Genomic DNA, 13,664 nt, shown 5'->3' with positions numbered 1-13,664 from the left:
TTTCTATGTTAAAGGCGCTATATAAATGCAAATTGTTCTTGCTGAAAAACTCTTTAGAACGTTATGCATGGAGAGTAACAAGCCAAGTTTGAATTGTGGAAGTGTGTGCGTGGGCTGTTTTTGGGGAATTTTATTTAACATTTGGGAATCTTTCCCTCAGGAGACTTGGTAGATTATGAAAAGTGAATAAGGGCTCACTGGTCTGTAGGAAGAATGGGGACTAATTACTCACTATGGACTGGCTCTATACCTTCTGCTGCTACACGTAAGAACATAAGAAATAGGAGCAGCAGGAGGCCATTTGGCCCTTTGAGCCTGCTGCGCCATTCAATGAGATCATGGCTGATCTTCTGCCTCAATTCCATTCATCGGCCCTATCGCCATATCCCTTGATGCCCTTAATAGTCAGAAATCTATTGACTTCTGTTTTGAATATACCCAATGACTGAGCCTCCACAGCCCTCTGGGGTAGAGAATTCCAAAGATTCACCACCCTCTGTGAAGAAATTTCTCCTCATCTCAGTCCTGAATGGCCTACCCTTTATCCTGAGGCCATGGCCTCTGGTTCTCGACTCCCCAGCCAAGTGAAACATTCTCCCTGCATCCACTCTATCAAGCCCTATAATAATTTTGTATGCTTCAATGAGATCCCCTCTCATTCTTCTGAATTCAAGAGAATACAGGCATTGTTTACTCAATCTCTTCTCGTACGACAGTCCCGCCATCCCAGGAATCAATCTCGTGAACCTTCGTTGCACTCCCTCTGTGGCAAGTATATCCTTCCTTAGTAAGGTGACCAAAATTGTACACAGTACTCCAGGTGTGGTCTCACCAATGTCTTATATAATTGTAGTAAGACTCCTGTACTCAAATCCTCTTGTAATGAAGGCCAGCATACCATTTGCCTTCCTAATGGCTTGCTGCACCTGCACATTCACTTTCAGTGACTCATGTACAAGGACACCCAGGTCCCTTTGAGCATCTGCATTCCCCAATCTTTCACCATTTAGGAAATACTCTGCCTTACTGTTTTTTCTACCAAAGTGAATAACTTCACATTTATCCACATTATATTCCATCTGCCATGTTCTCGCCCACTCACTGAACCTGTCGAGATCCCCTTGAAGCCTCTTCACATCCTCTTTGCAACTGACACTGCCACCTAGCTTTGTATCATCAGCAAATTTGGAAATGTTACATTTAGTCCCCTCATCCAAATCATTGATATAGATTGTGAATAGCTGGGGCCCAAGCACCGATCCTTGCAGTACCCCACTAGTCACAGCCTGCCATCATGAAAAAGACCCATTTATCCCTACTCTTTGTTTTCTGTCTGTTAACCAATTCTCAATTCACGCTAGTATATTACCCCCAATTCCATGTACCCTAATTTTGTTCACCAACCTCTTGTGTGGGACCTTATTGAAGGCCTTCTGAAAATCCAAATACACCACATCTACTGGTTCCCCTTTGTCTACTCCACCAGTTACATCCTCAAAGAACTCCAATAGGTTTGTCAAACAGGATTTCCCTTTCATAAATCCATGTTGACTGCCCAATCTTACTATTAGTTTCTAAGTGCCCAGTTATTGCATCCTTTATAATGGATTCCAGCATTTTCCCAACTACTGATGAGGTTAGCAGGTCTGTAGTTCCCCGTTTTCTCTCTCCCTCCTTTCTTAAATAGCGGGGTCACATTTGCTATCCTCCAATCTGCAGGAACCGTTCCAGAATCTATAGAATTTTGGAAGATGACGACCAACAACGCGTTCACTATCCTAATGGCCACCTCTTTCAAAACCCTAGGATGTAGGTCATCCGGTCCTTGGGATTTATTGACTTTTAGTCCCATGAATTTTGCTAGTACTGTTTTTTTTTACTAATCGTAATTTCTTTAAGTTCCTCATTCTCGCCACAAACTTGGTTTTCTCGTATTTCTGGGAGGTTTTTTGCGTCTTCCTCCTTGAAGACAGAAACAAAGTATTTATTTAATTTCTCTGCCATTTTCTCATTCCCCATTGTAAATTCTCCCGTCTGACTAAAGGACCTACATTTACCTTCGCCAGTCTTTTCCTTTTCACATACCTATAGAAGCTTTTACAATCCATTTTTATATTCTTTGCTAGTTTGTGCTCATATTCCATTTTCCCTTTATCAATTTCTTGATCTCCCTTTGCTGATTTCTAAAAAAGATGGCAATCCTCAGGCTGACTGCTTTTTCTGGCAACTTTATAAGCTTCCTCCTTTGACTTTATACAAGCTTTAATTTCTTTTGCTAGCCATGGTTGGATCACTTTTCCTTTTGGGTTTTTATGCCCTAGAGGAATATATGTTTGTTGCAAATTATGCATTATTTCCTTGAATGTTAGCCATTGCATGTCCACCTTCATAACTTTTAGTGTAGTCTCACAATCTACCATGGCCAGCTTGTCCTTCATACCCTTGTAGTTTCCTCTGTTTAGATTGAATACTTTAGTTTCAGATTGGATTACATCACTCTCAATATAAAATTCAGTCATATTATGGAAACTTGTCCCTAAAGGCCCCTTTACCACAAGATTATTGATTAGCCCTTTCTCATTTCACAGTACCAGATCCAGAATAGCTTGTTCCCTGGTTGGTTCCTCCACATACTGATCCAGGAAACCATCTTGCATGCATTCCAAGAATTCGTCCTCCACACCATTAGTGGTAATTTGATTTGTCCAGTCAATATTAAAGCCCCCCATGATTACCATATTGCCCTTGTTACATGCACGTGACGAATCTACTGGAATTTTTTGAGGATGTAACTGGTAAAATAGATGAGGGAGAACCAGTGGATGTAGTGTACTTGGACTTTCAAAAGGCTTTCGATAAGGTCCCGCATAAGAGATTAGCGTGTAAAGTTAAGGCACATGGGATTGGGGGCAAGGTATTGACTTGGATAGAGAACTGGTTGGCAGACAGAAAGCAAAGAGTTGGAATAAACGGGTCTTTTTCCGAGTGGCAGGCAGTGACTAGTGGGGTACCGCAGGGATCGGTCCTTGGACCCTAGCTATTCACAATATATATTAATGATCTGGACGAGGGAACTAGATGTAATATCTCCAAGTTTGCAGACGACACAAAGCTGGGTGGGCGTGTGTGCTGTGAGGAGGATGCTGAGAAACTCCAGTATGATTTGGACAGGTTGGGTGATTGGGCAGAAGCATGGCAGATGCAATATAACGTGGATAAATGCAAAGTTATCCACTTTGGTGTCAAAAACAGGAAGGCAGATTATTATCTGAATGGCAATAGATTGGGAGAAGGGGAAGTGCAATGAGACCTGGGTGTCCTTGTGCACCAGTCGCTGAAGGTAAGCATGCAAGTGCAGCAGGCGGTTAAGAAGGCAAATGGTATGTTGGCCTTCGTAGCGAGAGGGTTTGAGTACAGGAACAAGGATGTCTTGCTGCAGTTGTACAGGGCCTTGGTGAGACCACACCTTGAGTATTGTGTGCAGTTTTGGTCGCCTTATCTGAGGAAGGATGTTCTTGCCATGGAGGGAGTGCAGCGAAGATTCACCAGACTGATACCTGGGATGGCAGGAATGACGTATGAGGAGAGATTGGGTCAATTAGGCTTATATTCGCTAGAGTTTAGAAGAATGAGAGGGGATCTCATTGAAACTTATAAAATTCTAATAGGACTAGACAGACTAGATGCAGGAAGGATGTTCCCGCTGGTCGGGGAGTCCAGAACCAGGGGTCACAGTCTAAGGATAAGGGGTAAGCCATTTAGGACAGATGAGGAGGAATTTCTTCACCCAGAGAGTGGTGAACCTGCCTACCACAGAAGGCAGTGGAGGCCAATTCATTAAATATATTCAAGAAGGAGTTAGATATATTTCTTAAGGCTAAAGGGATCAAGGGATATGGAGAGAAAGCAGGGACCGGGTACTGAATTGGGATGATCAGCCATGATCTCATTAAATGGCGGAGCAGGCTCGAGGGGCTGAATGGCCTACTCCTGCTCCTATCTTCTATGTTTCACTTCTAATTTTTTGATTGATACTGTGCCCTACATTACCACTACTTTGGTGGCCTATATACAACTCACCTCTTCCACCAGGAGAGCAAGACGAGTTGTTGACTTCTTTTAGGTGTCTGTGCTACTTCATAAACGCCTGATGGCAGGGGGCAAAGATGATTTGTTCTGTCAGTTTTTTCTTTCCTCAAGTAAGATGTTTAAAAGTTAATTGGAGCTGGGAGCTGACTGGAGACCTTTTAGTTTATCTCTGAAGAAGTCACAACGAAGAATCCCTTTTAATTACTGGGGCCTCTTGATCTGATTCAATGGCTTTTGAGAAGTTTGTTTACACTCCTGGAGATGATCTTCAGCTTCATGTTGTGTTTTTTTTATGCAGTGTTTAAAAGAGCTTACTTTCTGTTTTGTAGAATCACAACAGTTGTCCATAATATTAAATTTGGAGATGCCAGTCGTTTCCTGTCTGGCGGCGGTCATCAAATATCTATCCGAATTCAAATTGGAGAAGGTCCTACATAACCTGAGGTGAGCTCAGGAAAATATGGTTATGTGTTTTAATTTTTCTTCAGCTTCACAACAACATTTGAGCACATTGCACACTGGTCATGTTTACTGCTGCTTAAAAGCAGTCAGAAGGGGAATTTCCCCGAATGGCTCAGTGTTTAAGTGCATGGATTGGTATATTATCCACATCCATCCATACAGACCAGGAAAGTTCCAGCTTTGATTCTGGGTTGGACTGAGTTAGGTGATCTCAGCCTTGGTTGATGGTAGGGGTGCTGCAGTTGGTCTCCGCACTTCTGGGTTAGGGAGCAGGCAAGATCAGTCAAGGTTAGCATTCCTGTTCACTCTGCAGTGATTCATACTGGAAAGTGTGTGTGTGGGTGCCAGGTGAGGACAAGATCAGGTTCAGCAGCAATTACCGAATGACTTACACATGAAGATTTCCCATTTGGCCACTTGAGCGAGGCTGTGGAGAGCTGCCGGCATCCATGGAATTCTGTAGCTACCCTCACCCACTATTTCCAGGAGAACACAAGTTAGCATCTTCAGGAGACGAGGTGCCTTTTCTCATTGGTAATTAAAAAAAAAAAAAGAATCTGAATTAGCATAAAGCCAATATTTATACATCGGTTGATGTATTTCATAAATAAAAGTAGAAAATGTTGGGAATACTCAGCAGGTCAGGCATCACCTGTGGAGATAGAAACAGAGCTAACGTTTCAGGTTGATGACCTAAATGCGCTATATAAATGCAAGTTATTGTGGAAAGTTCGATAGCACTCTGTGCTGAGCAGCTGTATTGTTTTAGCTGTTGAGCTGTGTGGTTTTAGCTGTCGAACTCCAGCGGAACCCCTGTGCAAACTTGAGAGTCCTTTTAACCTTTTACTCTGCCTACCTTCCCATGAGTTCTCCTGACTTTGGTAAGTGGAGTGATCCCAATGGGGAGAGAGAGCATGCACTCCATACCAGACAAACGAGAAACTCGACTTGTGTGGATTTCTCGGCGCTCGGCGGAACATCACATGGACTGCAGCAGTTCAAGAAGGCGGCTCACCACCACCTTCTCGAGGGCAACCAGGAATGGGCAATAAATGCTGGCCTTGCCAGTGATGCCCACATCCCATGAATGAATAAAAAAAAAAGCTTGGCTTGGAGGCTCTTGGAACTAGTGCTGGGTTTCTGTGTGTGCCAGACTCGGACAGTTGGCCGACTGAGAACAAGTAAAAGGGAATAAAAGCACAAAATTCTGGAAATGTACAGGTGGGCAGTATCTGAAGAGAAGAGCTAAGCTCACATTTTGGATGGGACTCCATCAGTTCTGATTCCGAACCTATCTTTCAATTTCAGATGCTGCCAAACCTGCTGCATCGTTCCAACATTTTCTGCGTTCATTTTAGATTGTGATTTTTTTTTTCCTACTAAAAAGGGAGGTGCTCTAAGGTCAAAGAAAGCAAAGGCAGTGATGGTTACACTGGAAAGGTTTGACCAGATAACTGAGAAATGATGGATGTATTTGGGTTTTTCTGGCTGTGTCTAGTAATTATGCAAGCACTGTTTTTTGACTCCCTCCAGTAACCTGAGCAAGTTCTCTGAGGAGGCCACATGCATGTCAATCAATGGAACGACCTTGAAGAACTTGGAGATTTTACAAAACCAGGTACGAGTAAAGAGCCAAATGAAATACATCTAATGTTAACATTGCTCCTACTGGATAACTTGCCGTTGAGCCAGTGAATGGGTTTTCCGGTGGCTTGATTTTGAATTCTTCCTTCCCCCTCCCTTACATAAGAACATAAGAAATAGGAGCAGGAGTAGGCCAATCGGCCCCTCGAGCCCGCTCCACCATTCAATAAGATCATGGCTGATCTGATCCTAACCTCAAATCTTCTATCACTCTCCATCCCACCCGAACCCATGTGATCTCCCGGGAGAGGCGATTGGATTGAATTGAAATGTTCACCTTAATTGTAGACAGCGCAATCAACCAGCACAGTTAAAGCAGCAACAGTCAGTGAGGAGTGTTTCCATGGACTTGTAGTACATTAAAAGATGCATCAATATGATGACTTATTAATATGGACATGTGTTCTTATAGACTGTATAACAACAGAAAATGCTGCAAACTCTCAGCAGATCAGGCAGCATCGTGGAGAGAGAAACCGAGTTAACGTTTCAGGCCGATGACCCTTCCTCAGAACTCTTGGACACCAACGCCCCTCCAGAACCACCTTCCCCTTCATTTTCCTCTGACCCCATCCCTTCTTCCAATCTCACCTCTGCCGTGTTTTCACTATCCACTCTGACCTTCCCCTCTCTGACCCCGAACGATCTGTCCTCAGCAAAGGCCTGATCTTCATCCCCTTACTCCCCCGTCTCAATGAATTTCGAGCTCGGCATGATGCTGAGCTCTTTTTCCGTCGCCTTCTTCTCTGTGCCCTCCTCTTTGGCCAGGAGCCTCCCCCCCCCCCCCCCCCGCTTCTCCTTCCCAAGATCCACAAACAAGGCTGCCCTGGTAGACCCATCGTTTCCCCCGCTTTCAGTATTCTCATTTTACCCGGACCCCTCCCTCTGGCCTCTTCGTCTCTAGATCTTTTCATTGCTAACTGCCGGCGAGACATCGGTCGCTTCACTCCAACCAACCTACTTCCCTCTGAATTTGCAGCACTCCGTTCTCTCTGATCAAATCCTAATTTTGTCATTAAACCTGCTGATAAGGGTGCTGCTGTTGTTGTTTGGCAAACCGACCTCCACCATGCAGAGGCTGAATGCCAACTCTCTGACACCTCTTCCTACCTCCTCCTGGACCATGACCCCAGTACCAAACATCAAGCCATGGTTTCCAAGACTGTCACTGACCTCATCTCCTCTGGCGATCTTTCCTCCATGGCTGTCAACCTCCTAGTCCCCCAACCCGGCACAGCCCGCTTCTCCTTCCCAAGATCCACAAACAAGGCTGCCCTGGTAGACCCATCATTTCAGCCTGTTCTTGCCCCACGCAACTGATTTATTTCTGTCTTGGCTCTTTTTTCTCCGCTTGTCCAGTCTCTTCCCACCTACATTTGCGACTCTTCCGACGCCCTCCGCCACTTTAACAGTTTCCAGTTTCCTGGCCCCAACTGTCTCCTTTTCACCATGGACGTCCAATCCCTCTACACCTCCACCCCCCACCAGGACGGCCTGAGGGCGCTCCGCTTCTTCCTTCAACAGAGGCCCAACCAGTCCCCATCCACCACCACCCTCCTCCGCCTGGCTGAACGTGTTTTCACATTGAGCAACTTCTCCTTTGACTCCACTCACTTCCTCAAAATTAAAGGTGTTGCTATGGGAACCCGCATGGGCCCGAGCTATGCCTGCCTTTTCGTGGGATAGGTGGAACATTCTTTGTTCCAGCCCTACTCTGGTCCCCTCCCTCACCTCTTTTTCCAGTACATTGATGACTGTATTGGTGCTGTTTGCTGCTCCCGCCCTGAACTAGAAAAGTTCATTCACTTTGCTTCCAATTTCCACCCTTCCCTCCCCTTCACATGGTCCATCTCTGACTCTTCCTTTCCTCGAGTTCTCTGTTTCCATTTCTGGGGATAGGCTATTGATAAACTGAGACATTGGAACCGGTTCTGGGGGAGGTGGGACCAGTACAAACTGGACGGTTTGCACCTGGGCGGGACCGGAACCGATGCCCTGGGGGAGTGTTCGCTCGTGCTATTGGGGAGGGTTTAAACTAAAATGGCAGGGGGTTGGGAACCTGTGCAAGGAGACAGGAAAGGGAAGCAAGGAGAGAAACAAAAGACAGGAAGGAGAAAAGCAAAAGTGGAAGGCAGAGAAATCAAGGGTGTCAATCAAACTGGGCCACAGTAAATAAGAATTCTAAAAGGACTAAGAGTGTAAAAAAAATCAAGCCTGAAGGCTTTGTGTCTTAATGCGAGGAACATTCGTAATAAGGTGGATGAATTAGCTGCGCAAATAGATGTAAACGGATATGATATAATATAATTGGGATTACGGAGACATGGCTCCAGGGTGACCAAGACTGGGAATTCAACATCCAGGGGTATTTAATATTCTGGAAGGACAGGCTTAAAGGAAAAGGAGGTGGGGTAGCATTGCTGGTTAAAGAGGAGATTAACACAATAGTAATGAAGGAGATTAGCTCTGATGATGTGGAATCTGTATGGACAGAGCTGAGAAATACCAAGGGGCAGAAAACATTAGTGGGAGTTGTATACAGACCCCTGAACAGTAATGCTGAGGTTGGGGATGGCATTAAACGGGAAATTAGAGACGCGTGCAATAAGGGCACAGCAGTTATCATGGGTGACTTTAATCTACATATAGATTGGGCTAATCAAATTAGTAACAATACCGTGGAGGATGAATTCCTAGAGTGTATACGGGGATGGTTTCATGGACCATTATGTCGAGGAACCAACTAGAGATCAGGCCATCTTAGACTGGGTATTATGCAATGAGAAAGGATTAATTAGCAATGTTGTTGTGCGAGGCGCGATCATAATATGATAAAATTCTTCATTAAGATCGGGAGTGAAGTAGTTGACTCAGACTAGGGTCTTGAATTTAAATAAAGGAAACTACGATGGTATGAGGCGCGAGTTGGCTAGGATGGATTGGGGAACGTTACTTAAAGGGTTGACGGTGGATAGGCAATGGCAAACATTTAAAGATCGCATGGATGAACTACAGAATTTGTTCATCCTTGTTTGGCATAAAAATAAAACAAAAAAGGTGACTCAACCGTGGCTAACAAGGGAAATTAGGGATAGCATAAGATCCAAGGAGAGGACATATTAATTGGCCAGAAAAAGCAGCAAACCTGAGGATTGGGAGCAGTTTAGGATTCAGCAAAGGAGGACAAATTGATTAATTAAGAGGGGGAAAATAGAATATGAGAGTAAGCTTGCAGGGAACATTAGAACTGACTGTAAAAGCTTCTATGGATATGTGAAGAGAAAAAGATTGGCGAAGTCAAGCGTTGGTCCCTTGCAGTCAGAATCAGGGGAATTTATAATGGGGAACAAAGAAATGGCAGACCAATTAAATACATGCTTTGGTTCTGTCTTCACAAAGGAGGACACAAATAACCTCCCAGAGATGTCGGGGAACATAGGGTCTAATGAGAGGGAGGAATTGAATGAAATCAGTATTTGTAGAGAAATGGTGTTGGGGAAATTGACGGGATTGAAGGCCAATAAATCCCCAGGGCCTGATAATCTACATCCTAGGGTACTTAAGGAAGTGGCCCTAGAAATAGTAGATGCATTGTTGGTCATCTTCCAAAATTCTATGGACTCTGGAACAGTTCCCATGGATTGGAGGGTAGCTAATGTTACCCACTATTTCAAAAAGGTGGCAGAGAGAAAAAGGGGAATTATAGGCCGGTAAGCCTGACATCGGTAGTGGGGAAAATGCTAGAGTCCATTATAAAAGATGTAACAGTAGAGCACTTGGAAAACAGTGACAGGATCGGACAAAGTCAGCATGGATTTACAACTAATCTACTGGAATTTTTTGAGGATGTAACTGGTAGAATAGATTAGGGAGAACCAGTGGATGTGTTGTATTTGGACTTTCAGAAGGCTTTTGATAAGGCCCCGCATAAGAGATTAGTGTGCAAAGTTAAAGCACATGGGATTGGGGGTAAGGTACTGACTTGGATAGAGAACTGGTGGGCAGACAGGAAGCAAAGAGTTGGAATAAATGGGTCTTTTTCTGAGTGGCAGGCAGTGACTAGTTGGGTACCGTAGGGATCGGTCCTAGGACCCCAGCTATTCACAATATATATTAATGATCTAGACGAGGGAACTCGATGTAATAGCTCCAAGTTTGCAGATGACACAAAGCTGGGTGGGCGTGTGTGCTGTGAGGAGGATGCAGAGAAACTCTAGTATGATTTGGACAGGTTGGGTGATTGGGAGATGCATGGCAGATGCAGTATAATGTGGATAAATGCGAGGTTATCTACTTTTGTGGCAAAAACAGGAAGGTAGATTATTATCTGAATGGCAATAGATTGAGAAATGGGGAAGTGCAACGAGACCTGGGTGTCCTTGTGTACCAGTCGCTGAAGGTAAGCATGCAGGTGCAGCAGGCAGTTAAGAAGGCAAATGGTATGTTGGCCTTCATAGCAAGGGGATTCGAGTACAGGAGCAAGGATGTTTGCTGCAATTGTACAGGGCCTTGGTGAGACCACACCTTGAGTATTGTCTGCAGTTTTGGTCGCCTTATCTGAGGAAGGATGTTCTTGCCATGGAGGGAGTGCAGCGAAGATTCACCAGACTGATACCTGGGATGGCAGGAATGACGTATGAGGAGAGATTGGGTCGATTAGGCTTATATTCGCTAGAGTTTAGAAGAATGAGAGGGGATCTCATTGAAACTTATAAAATTCTAACAGGACTAGACAGACTAGATGCAGGAAGGACGTTCCCGATGGCGGGGGAGTCCAGAACCAGCGGTCACAGTCCAAGGATAAGGGGTAAGCCATTTAGGACAGAGATGAGGAGGAATTTCTTCACCCAGAGAGTGGTGAACCTGTGGAATTCTCTACCACGGAAGGCAGTTGAGGCCAACTTATTAAATATATTCAAGAAGGAGTTAGATATATTTCTTAAGGCTAAAGGGATCAAGGGATATGGGGAGAAAGCAGGGACAGGGTACTGAATTTGGATGATCAGCCATGATCTCATTAAATGGCGGAACAGACTCGAGGGGCCGAATGGCCTACTCCTACTCCTGCTCCTATCTTCTATGTTTCTGTTTCTAGAGGTGGCCACCCTGCAGCTTAAGAGTATGCAGCCAGACAGAAGAGGAGGACCAGGTAGGTAGTGCAGGAGTCCCCGGAGTGCATCTCTCTCTCCCCAACCAGTGTTCTGTTCTGAGTACTGGTGAGGGTGATGGTTCCGCTGGGGAGTGCGGTCAGAGCCAAGTCCACGGCACCACAGGTGGCTCAGCTGCACAGTGGGGGAGGAAATAGAGTGGCAGAGCAATAGTGGTAGGGGATTCGCTAGTTAGGGGAGCAGACAGTCGTTTCTGCGGCTGTAGACGTGACTCCAGGATGGTATGTTGCTTCCCTGGTGCCAGGGTCAAGGATGTCACTGAGTGGCTGCAGGACACTCTGAGGGGAGGAGGGTGAACAGCCAGATGTCGTTGTCCATATCGGTACCAACGACATAGGTAGAAAGAGGAATGAGGTCCTGCAGGCAGAGGTTAGGGAGCTAGGAGAGAGATTAAAAAGCAGGACCTCAAAGGTAATAATCTCCGGATTACTCCCGGTGCCACGTGCTGGTGAGTACAGGAATAGGAGAATAGAACAGATGAATGCGTGGCTGGAGAGATGGTGCAGGAGGGAGGGCTTCAGATTCCTGAGGCATTGGGATTGTTTCTGGGGAAGGTGGGACCTGCACAAGCCGAAAGGGTTACACCTCAACAGAACCGGGACCAATATTCTCACGGGGAGGTTTGCTGATGTTGTTGGGGAGGGTTTAAACTAGCTTGGCACGGGGATGGGCACCAGCATATAGGAGTAGAAAAGAGGAATAAGGTGCATAAAAGGAGTGTGTTGGATATTACTAGAGAAGAAAGTAGTACTAGAGGCGGAAGTAGTACTATATTAGATAGGAGCAGACTAAGAAAGACTACGAAAAATTCAAAAATGGGTTTAGAATGCATGTATGTAAACGCACAAAGTGGTGAATAAGGTTGGTGAGCTACAAGCACAATTAGCCATGTGGCAATATTATGTTGTGGCAATAACGGAAATGTGGCTTAAAAACGGTGAGGACTGGGCTCTTAATATTCAAGGGTACAAGGTGTTCAGAAAAGATAGGGAAGGAAAAAAGGGAGGTGGGGTGGCAGTGCTGATTAAGGAAGACATTGTAGAGTTGGAAACATAGACATAGAAGATAGGAGCAGGAGTAGGCCATTCGGCCCCTCGAGCCTGCTCCGCCATTTAATTAGATCTTGGCTGATCATCCAAATCCTGTCCCTGCTTTCTCCCCATATCCCTTGATCCCTTTAGCCTCAAGAAATATATCCAACTCCTTCTTGAATATATTTAATGAATTGGCCTCAACTGTCTTCTGTGGTAGAGAATTCCACAGGTTCACCACTCTCTGGGTGAAGAAATTCCTCCTCATCTTGGTCCTAAATGGCTTACCCCTTATCCTTAGACTGTGACCGCTGGCTCTGGACTTCCCCGCCATCGGGAACACACTTCCTGCATCTAGTCTGTCTAGTACTGTTAGAATTTTATAAGTTTCAATGAGATCCCCTCTCATTCTTCTAAACTCTAGTGAATATAAGCCTAATCGACCCAATCTCTCCTCATACGTCATTCCTGCCATCCCAGGTATCAGTCTGATGAATCTTCGCTGCACTCACTCCATGGCAAGAACATCCCTCCTCAGATAAGGCGACCAAAACTGCAGACAATACTCAAGGTGTGGTCTCACCAAGGCCCTGTACAACTGCAGCAAGACATCCTTGCTCCTGTACTCGAACCCTCTTGCTACGAAGGCCAACATACAATTTGCCTTCTTAACCGCCTGCTGCACCTGCATGCTTACCTTCAGCGACTGGTGCACAAGGACACCCAGGTCTCATTGCATTTCCCCTTTTCCCAATCTATTGCCGTTCAGATAATAATATTGGCCCAGAACTTCGGGTCTCCACGGGTGAGTACGCACGGGGTACTCACCCGTAGGCCCAATGGAAGTGCCGGTTTCCTGCATGCACTGCGCATGCGTGGGAAACTGGCACTTCCGTTCCCCTGAAAGAAGGGGTTCAGAGTTCGAACGCGTGCGCAGGAGAGGCTACGCATGCGCATCGAACTTACGTTTTTGTTGCAGGTTTTCCCGGGAGGGTAAGTCTCCAGAAGTTAGACATATAAAAAGCAGTCGCAAGGCCTGCTTTTTACAAGGTAAGTGGTGAATTAATTCAAATTAAAACATTTTTTCCACAGGTTTATTATTTTTAAATACTTTAAAGCAAGGTAAGTTTATTTTTAGCCCCGTTAGAAAATAAAATTATTTTTCTCAAAAATTGAAATTATTGTTTAAAATAGTTATTTCATGTAATTTATAGTTCATTTAAAAAATGTGATTTAAAAAAAAATTTATTTGAAGATTTAGTGATGTTTT

General features: G+C 44.9%; 1 protein-coding gene across 1 annotated transcript in view; it reads left to right on the top strand.

Moving 5' to 3' along the window:
• The window catches only part of msh3 (mutS homolog 3 (E. coli)), a 459,900-nt gene that overhangs the window by 120,169 nt on the left and 326,067 nt on the right, over nt 1-13,664 (top strand). The window contains exons 10-11 of the mRNA XM_085989589.1: nt 4,419-4,533; nt 6,085-6,169. Of these exons, the coding sequence (XP_085845715.1) occupies nt 4,419-4,533; nt 6,085-6,169 (200 nt within the window). The remainder of the gene's footprint in view (nt 1-4,418; nt 4,534-6,084; nt 6,170-13,664) is intronic.

Source organism: Somniosus microcephalus, chromosome 1 (genome assembly GCF_052327205.1).
Source record: "Somniosus microcephalus isolate GS21.2 chromosome 1, FLI_Smic_1.0, whole genome shotgun sequence".
NCBI classification, from domain to species: domain Eukaryota; kingdom Metazoa; phylum Chordata; class Chondrichthyes; order Squaliformes; family Somniosidae; genus Somniosus; species Somniosus microcephalus.
Note: the sequence above shows the minus strand (reverse complement) of the source record. Positions and strands in the feature narration are given on the sequence as shown.